We start from the raw sequence: 9,176 nt of genomic DNA, 5'->3' as shown, positions 1-9,176 counted from the left end.
AAAAAAAAAAAAAAAAAAAAAAACCACAACAAAAAAAGAAATACTAGATTTGGTCCAGTGGTTAGGATTCTGGGCTTCCCCTGGGGGGGGAGGGGGGGGGAGGGGATGGGGGGCACGCACCAGTTTCAATCCCTGGCTGGGTAACAAACTAAATTAAACTAGAAGTCATACCCTCAAATCAATTAATTCAAAATATCTGAGGTTAGAAGCCAGGTGTAAATATTTTTTTTTAAGTTTTCTAAGTGATTACAACGTGCAACGAAGTTTGTGAACCACTGATACTGTTGAAAGAGACAGTAAAATCTATTCAAATATCACATTAGCTGTGTGACTTTAGGCAAATTAACTATTCTGACTCAACTAACAGAATTCCTGTAATGATTAAATGAGATCATGGGCAATGCCTGGTATTGGTTCTTTTTTTTTGCACGTGGATGGTTGCCACTAATTTATATAATGCATTAAAAAATACTCAAGACCGAGATAGTCTTACAAAATCCCTTTTATAAAAGAAAGCTGACATTCATTATAGAATTCATTCTAGGTTCAAATCTAGATGAGCCTAAGTATTGACTCTCAGTATAATGCTCTTTCCATTTCCTTTTTTATTGAGGATCAGAAAAATAAAATATAAAAATAAAAATAAGGATCAAAATGTAACGTCCAACTAAACATTTTTCTACAGCACTTCTGAAGTCCCTATTAAATATACCCCACTGATGACTATCAGACAAGGAAAAGGCAATATTTTAGTTATTCAGAGGAGGAAAATAAGTAAAGATATCAACTGCCACTGAGTATCAACAACCCAACTCAGTCATTTTATTACGTTAGTATACATCATGGTGATAAACATATTACTAACTTGTACATACTGACAAATCAACATCAAATCCATAAAAATAACGTTACAATAATTTGAAAGGTCAATTAAAAGACCTATGTTGTCACAAAATGTCGCCTACCAAGGATTAGCAGTATTAAAAAAAAAAAGAAATATTCTTTATGTCAATAGGGAGTGTGGGTTACAGTGTATGAATTTGTCAAAACTTATTCAACAATACTGGAGAAGGCAATGGCACCCCACTCCAGTACTCTTGCCTGGAAAATCCCATGGACAGAGGAGCCTGGTAGGCTGCAGTCCATGGAGTCGCTGAGGGTCGGACTCAACTGGGCGACTTCACTTTCACTTTTCACTTTCATGCACTGGAGAAGGAAATGGCAACCCACTCCAGTGTTGTTGTCTGGAGAATCCCAGGGACGGGGCAGCCTGGTGGGCTGCCGTCTATGGGGTGGCACAGAGTCGGACATGACTGACGCGACTTAGCAGCAGCAGCATTCAACAATACATTAATCTATATACACTACACTGTATGAAAATTACATCTCATTAAAAAGATTCCATTAAGACATGGATCAGTATATGTTATTACTAGTTTTTTCACAATTTTCAAGAGCCACTTGTATAAAAACAGTACAGAAAACATCATTTAGACTAGGTATTTATTTATATTATGAAAGCTATTAAGGTACTCATTTAGCTTCAGAAACCATTCTGTTAAAACTCAAGGACTGATCTTAAAAATAAAATGGAATACAGCTTCCCTGGTAGCTCAGTGGTAAAGAATCCACCTACCAATGCAAGAGACCAACGCAGGTGTTCCATCCCTGATCTGGGAAGATCCCACAGGCCTCGAAAAAACTAAGCCTACATGCCACACACCACTACTGAGCCCATATGCTCTAACTACTGAAGCCCGCCTGACCTAGAGGCCATGCTCCACAAGAAGCCTGCGCACTCTCTGCAACTAGAGGAAAGCTTACCTGCACAGCAACGAAGACCCAGCACAGCCAAAAATAAACACACAAAATTATATTTTAAAAAAGAATAAAATGGAATAAGTTAAAAAGATTAAATGAGCTAACATTTGTTTCAAATTCAAATTCTCTTGTACAGACTTCATGACATTGAAATTTCTGCTAAACAGGATAGATCATGAGAAAACCTTAGCAAATCCTATCTTAGGATACATATTAAGTATTAGATATTGTTTTCTAGTCACTAAGTCATGTCCGACTTTTTGCAACTCCATGAACCGTAGCCCACCAGGCTCCTGTGTCTATGGGATTTCCCAGGCAAGAATACTGGAGTGAGTTGTCATTTCCTTCGCCAGGGGATCTTCCTGACCCAGGGAGCAAACCCATATCTCTGTCATTGGCAGGCAGATTCTTTACCACGAAACCAGCAGGGAAGCCCCACAGATTAAGTATACTCAGAAACAAAATGACCTAGCTCTAAAAAATGACTAAAGCCAAGGCAGTAAAATCCATGGACTATACAAATGTTTACAAGTATCACTCCATTTTAAGATACTAATCAATAACGTCCACTAAAGTTCTCATCCAGCAATCCATGGACTCAAAAGGAAGAGAAAGGGTTGTAAGAATTATAAGGATCTAATGGGCTTTCTTGTGGCTCAGACAGTAAAGAATCTGCCCGCAATGCGGGAGACCAAGGTTCTATCCCTGGGTCAGGAAGATCCCCTGGAGAAGAGAATGGCAACCCACTCCAGTATTATTGCCTAGTGAATCCCATGGACAGAGCAGCCTGGGGTGCTACAATAACACTTTCATGATTAAGTAACAGTGCAAACAATAGGTTACTTACATTTATCAGCTTTCCTGTATGAAACCAAATGCCATAAAGGAAGGAGGCACAATATGGGTCTGCAGCATCAAGTGAAAAGGTGTGGGGTATGACATAATTTGATCTTGACATAAAGGTGAAAACTCCCCAAGAAAACTGGAAGTTAGGAGACATCTAGTAAGAAGTACTGAAGACTCAATAGTCTAATCTGTATCATCGAGTGTAGCTATTATTTCTCAAAGTTTCATCCAGCTCCAAATGCTATCTAAGCATCATTCCATTATTCCATTACTAGAAATCCAGCATAAGCCAATATAATTACCTTTAGTCTATCACAGATTTAGTATATCACAGTTACTCTATGGATTTAGTTACTCTATGAATTAAAATCACATTTTTCATGTATCGGGTACTCTGGAACATTCTCTCTCTAACAAAGACATACTCAGGGTAGATGTCATCTTTGTTCTCTGGTAACAGTATTAGAACTTATTTACAGGATATATACTCAGTGCCAAAAAGCTAAGATTAAAATTTAAGCTGCTTTTAACACTGAACAGTAAGGATTAACTAATACTTTACAAATATCTCCTAGGATTTCTGACATTCAGAGAGGAAAAAAAAAAGGGGGGGGGGGGGTTAAAAAAAAAAAAAAGACAACCAAAATTATCCTATGCCCTTTCCCATCTTCTTTATCATATTTTCTATAAAACTGTACCCCATTAATTTACTTCCTCCTAAATAGTAACTGATGGTTTACCTGATGCATAGTATTTTTAAGGTCCTGAGTGGTATCTCACTAAAATACCATTCAAAGGTAAGATCTAGACTAAACACCAAACTGTGATGAAATGCTTTCTAGCTACCATCATCTGAAAATAAATCTTAAAATTTCATAGCCACAAGTTCTAAGATCAACTAGGCCCAGTGACTTATTTAAGTAGGGAAATTTGTTTAAACAAAACCCTGCCTGGGTTTTCCTGGTGGCTCAGTGGTATAGAATCCTCCTGCTAATGCAGGGGACACAAGTTCCATCCCTGGTCGAGGAAGATCCCACATGTCTCGAAACAACTAAGCCTGCATGCAGCAAATGCTGAAGCCTACGTGCTTAGAGCCCAGTGTGCCCCAATAAAAGACGCTGAAGTGAGACGCCTGTGCACATGAGACGCCTGGGCACAGCAAGCAGAGAGTAGCCCCTGCTCACTCCAACTGAAGGCCTATGCGCAGCAATTAATGAAGACCCAGCACAGTCAAAAAAATAAAATAAATGCGAAAAACAAAACAAACCCTACCAAAAAGCTCAGTGTGCATAACTTTTTCCAAGAGAAGAGTAGGAAATTCTCCAAACTTTTCTTTCCAGCACACTTCTACCCCAACAAAATCAGAAAATTACCAATTTGGTAAAACCCTCTTATTTCAAAAAAGAGGAAATTGATATCCCCAAAAAGATTAAGGGAATGACTGATCCCAGATCACTCAGTCAATACCACATGGCAGATTTAAATTGAACAACAGATTTGAATTCAGTTCAAAGTAGCACAAAAAAAGGAGGGTTTTAACAAACACTCAGTAACTTAAAATGAGTTCCCAGAGGTCAATTCACAAGGCCCAAAGGCTTTTAGTTTCTTAAAAATATCTAGAGACTGAATACCATCCTCCCCCTCTTGCTCTTTCTACTCAGCTGTGCTTCTGCACAACAGATCCCTTAATAAAGTCCTTATAAACTAAGGCCTTGATAAGGCAGATACGCTATAATATATAGGCCTGGTAATTTTCAGCCTTTGTTTTAGAATATCCCATAGAATCTTAAGACAATTTTCAGGGTGAGGGTTGACTGAGGGAGGAGGTAGGTATTAGTGAGGTCTAGAAATTTTGGTGTCAAATTCCTAATACAATGGGGAATAGACTGCCTGATTTAATTTAGCTAATAAGCAATTTAATTTAGTATTTCCCAAGTAAACATTTATTGAGTGTATTATTGGGCTTCCCAGGTAGTGGTAAAGAACCCGCCTGCCGATGCAGGAGATGCAGCAGACACAAGAGACGGGCTCAATCCTGAGTCAGGAAGGTCCCGTAGAGCAGGAAATGGAGACTTGCTCCAGTGTTCTTCTCTAGAAAAGTCCATGGACAGAGGAGTCCATGGGGCCGATAGAGTCGGACATGACTGAGCAACTAAACACAAACACACACACAATATGGTTAATGTGGAAATAGTGGGGAACAAACTAAGCAGAACAGATGATGTTGCCACCCCAAATAAAGAAAGCTTATGCGTAAGTCTTTCTTATCCTTCCCAGATCAGTGGACAAACAGTTCTCTCTCATACTTTAAAACCAATGATCCACTTTTTGTTTCTATGTACCTGGACTATACCATTCTTAAAACAAGTTCACTCTTTCCCCACCCTCATTCAATAACTACATTCTGCTTTAGAAATTACTCCCAGTAGCCAGACTTCACTCTTGGACAGCCTCCCTGACCAGTTCACCAAGCTTTCTTCCTTAAGAGTCAGTCAGATCCTGAAATCCCATCTCCTCTCTCAAGAAGTCTTAGCTTGAAAGTCAGGTTAATCTCTTTAACTCCACCCAGTTTGTAACTCCACAACTCCCTCTCTCAGCTTCTTAGAATTTTGCTCACAGGTCAATTTCATTTATTTATGTGGGTAACTAGCATATTAACTATTGCCCTCATTGGTCTGTATAAGTGCTGTTCTTAAATAAAAGCTACCAAATAATACTCCAGGTACTTAATTTGGAGCTAGCACTGAAAATGCCAGGTACTTATTGCTTTTGTAAAAATGATTTTACATTAAATTCAACCTGATTTGTGAAATTTATAAAACCTCCCAACCTCAAAAGCATTAGGTTAGAGAAGCCAGACACAAATGACCTCATACTGCACGACTGCATTTCCATTTAATTCTAAGAAAAACTAGTAATGGGAAGTAAATCAGCAAGGGCCAGGGTGGAGAGATGAAAATATATGCAAAAGGAAAGAAATTTAAAATTCTTAGGCTAACACAAATTTTTTTATTCTGTGATGAAAAAAGACAGTATTTTAATCAAGGTTTTTCATTTTTCCACAGCAGGGTTTTTTTAATGGATGAAAACCATTAAAAATCTCATATCTGATAATCTCAGATTTCACATTAATCTTTATCTTGTAAGAACCTGGTATTTTCTTCCTAATAATTTATTCTGACTTCCAACCAATAGAAAACTGTATCATTCAATTTCTCCATTAAAAATGTTTATGACCATTGAAAAATTTTTTAAGGATAGTGTCTCTCTGGTTTTCACATCAAAATTAATGTATATAATCCAGTTAATTAAAGATTTGAATAATAAAAGCTAGGATAGTAAAAGAGGCTACAGTAAATACCATTCCAGTTATATATATAGATCCACTGTATCTGGAACTTTTTGCAAATGTTATTATTAAATAATTGTTGGAAAAGGGCTGGGTCTTAAACTGTGTTTTAGTCTCTATCCTAGGAAGATATTCTTTAATCTTAAAAGTAGAACTATTCTAAAATCCTTTAATAATTTAAAAGGACCCAATGTCTTCATCTGGTCATCATCTATCCTTATTACTATTTGCCTTCACCAATATCCCATCTCCAAAAAAAGCTACAATTTCCCAGATGTGAGGAGTTACTGACCAAGTAACTCAACAGGTTAAAGTTACTTGTCAAACTGCGGTTACATGATTAAGCTTCCTTTTAATACAACTGAGTCAATTTCAACACAGTGTTGCTCAAACTGCCTTTGTCATTTTCCCACAAAATTTCGTACAGACTGAAATGCAACAAACATTACCATTCTTTACAGGGTTAATTAACACTTCTGGAAAGGACTATGAGAGATTTTGCATAGTAAACTTAATTTCACATCTCATCTGCTGCAGAGATCACAAACAGGCTGTCACTATGCCATCTCTTTCCTTGAACCTCACCACTTCCTGCGGCTTTATTCTAGGCTTTTCAAAGGTTTAATCAATTCGGAGCTGCCAAAGAGGGAAACCAGGAAGCATAACTTATGAACCCAAGCAGTGAAAAGGGCAGGAATATGTGGTTGAGTCACGTCGTTCCGCCATTTTCTAAGCGGAGGAGGAAGACATGTTGGAACAAAAACACAACAAAAGAGCAGCCATTTCCCAAGCCAGCTCCAATAGCAACCCGAACTGGCCCAGCCCGGTCACTTCGGCACCCTCAAATCCACTTCGCTGGACAAACCTAAGGAACAGCTGAGGTGAAAGAAAGCAGCAGGCAACCCTTCCGCGTTGGGATCAAAGATGACCCGCATACTTTTCACTGCAAATGAAAGCCTCGGGAAGAATGACGGAAGCTAAACGGAGCAGAGTGTTAACAAACTGAAATCCCAAACTAAGTTGGCAAACTAAAATTTACCGTGATTGTGGTGACTTACGCTTCACCGGAAACCCAGGTAACGCAAATGCCAAGAGCCGGATTCAGCTGGTCCCATTGCCTGCCTCCTACACTTTTTCTCCCATTCTGTACTTCCCTCAGAAGATCGCGTTTGCTCAAGGATTCTTACCGTATGTGGGGGATGCCAACCCCACCTTGAAGAATCTTATAGAGTTTGCTCTCGTACAGCAACTGGGGATGCCTGGCCTTCTGGGATTCTAGCTTCACTGCCACCTCCTGCAGGGGAAAGAGGGGATGATGGCATCAACATCCTTATGGATTCAATGTCACTTGGGAAAAGAGGGAGAAACATGAGCACATCTCCAACTCTCGGCTAGAAGGTGGTGAGAGGCTGGGAAGAGAAAGATCTCTGTAATTATAAAACGAGGCAACCAGCCTCAAAGGCCTCTTCAGGGGGCAGTGACGAAAGCGGCACGTCCTCTAAAGTATAAGAAAATGATTCATCCAGAAAACGTAATGAGGGTTATGAGGAAACCAGGCAATCGGTAGCTGGCCTAATGGGAACAAGAACCCCAGTCAACTAAAAATATAGGAAGAAAACGAGGGGACCCCAGAAATAGGATTTTGCCGTTCTCACCTTAAACAACGGTTTTTTTAAAAGTTCGATTAAGGTGTATTTTTAACAAGCTAGGAAACTTCCTAGTACACCCAACCTTTCTCTCGGGTTCTTTCCTTTTAGGGAAAGAGAGCGGGGGAGGTTCCTTAAGACAGGAAAACTGGCTCCCTCTGGACTTCCCAGTGCGTGAGTGCGGTGGGAAAAGGCCCGAGCAGTTCGCGGGGCGGGGGAGTGAGGGACAAGCGCAGCGTAGTCGTGAACCCCACCCCAGGTGATTACCTCGCCGTTGGTGATGTTGATCGCCAAATAGATGTCCCCGAAGGAGCCAGACCCGATCTTCCGTACCAGTTTATATTTCCCTCCGACAATGAATTCGGCCTTGGAGCCGCTGCTGCTCGCCATCCTGAGAGACGAAGATGGAGGCTGGGGCTAAGCCCCGACACCTCTAAGGGGAGGATGGAGGCCTCTAGGGCTCGACCACGGAAAGGCTGTGGAGAGCGGCAGGCAACAGAAAACGATGGCTCTTTTTCGGCGTTACAGGGCCCAGAATCGGCCAAGGGGAATCTGATCACCGCTCCTGTCAGGTTTTTTGGCCAGGCCGCAGATTGTTGAAGGAGTTATCGCGGTTACTAGGCTGAGCCACTTGTTTGTAGCGGCCGCCGCTGCCTCGCTTTCCCGGCGACGCCGCGGGCTGGAAAAGGAGAGCGGTGAAGCTAGGGCGGCGATACCGCTGCCACCACTGCCGCCGGCTCCCGCCAGGAGGGACCCCTGTCACTCCGCCGACGCCGCCATCTTGTTACTCCGGCTCCAACCAACACAAAATGCCCCCAGTCCCCGGGAGCCGCTTCTTCACAGCGCAGAGCACTGTGGGAAAGGGATCGCGAGCGCTAGCCCCGGAGGGTCGACAGCAAGAGGGAGGGCGGAACCGGATCCGTGAGAGTTGCGGCCCACGCTCTGAACGTCACTCCGTCACCGCCCAATTGCGCACGCGTACTGCAACCCTGCTTACTGCGCAAGCGTGCCGTGGTCTCTTCTAATCCCCGCCCGGGGCCCGTTTCCACTTCCGGTCGTCGACTGCTACACTGTGAGCTACCTGTTAGTCACCTCAGACCCGCCTAGTTTCTGAAAGGCCTCGCGGCCCGGGGCCTAGAGAGCATATTAGGGAGGAGTCACCTTCATTTTTCTTGGAAGATGGTGCGTCAGGCCTTAAGAGTTGGGTATTGACCTTTGATCTTTGTTTGAGGCGGTTTTTAACCTTTTGATCTTTACTGGGGCTACTCCCCCCAACCGGCCCATTCCAGTTCAGTATCTCTTTTGAGAGAGGCTGTCGCCTCTGGTGGAAAGAAAGAGAAAAGCAGGCCTGTACAGGCTGGATTAGTTCAGGGCTCGGTGTTTTAGCAGTGTAGCTGAGGAGTCTTACTAGAATTCTGCGCTTCCGGAAGTGTTGGATTCCCTATTTTAACAGAGGAAAAGAGGGAAAGCAGGAATTAACCCTGCCCCTCTAAGTCTTTGTGTTGTTTACCCAC

General features: G+C 41.9%; 1 protein-coding gene across 11 annotated transcripts in view; it reads right to left on the bottom strand.

Annotated features, from left to right (window-relative positions):
• The window catches only part of CSNK1A1 (casein kinase 1 alpha 1), a 46,628-nt gene extending 37,981 nt beyond the window's left edge, over positions 1-8,647 (bottom strand). For 6 of the 11 annotated variants that reach the window (XR_005720991.1, XM_040239619.1, XM_040239623.1 and 3 more), the window contains exons 1-2: positions 7,930-8,613; positions 7,204-7,310 (exon numbers count right to left, since the gene is read on the bottom strand). Coding sequence is in view for 9 of the 11 variants with exons in the window: in XM_040239619.1 (XP_040095553.1) it covers positions 7,204-7,310; positions 7,930-8,052 (230 nt within the window). In the remaining 2 variants the exon portion in view is untranslated. Of the gene's footprint in view, positions 1-7,203; positions 7,311-7,929 lie in introns of all 11 variants that reach the window. The other 5 variants (XR_005720992.1, XM_040239627.1, XM_040239624.1 and 2 more) reach the window with 2 other exon arrangements.
• Between the last annotated feature and the right edge of the window lie 529 nt (positions 8,648-9,176).

The sequence above is a fragment of the Oryx dammah genome, unplaced genomic scaffold, assembly GCF_014754425.2.
Source record: "Oryx dammah isolate SB20612 unplaced genomic scaffold, SCBI_Odam_1.1 HiC_scaffold_5, whole genome shotgun sequence".
Lineage (NCBI taxonomy): Eukaryota > Metazoa > Chordata > Mammalia > Artiodactyla > Bovidae > Oryx > Oryx dammah.
The sequence above is the reverse complement of the archived record's forward strand: the minus strand, read 5'-3'. Positions and strand labels throughout refer to the sequence as shown.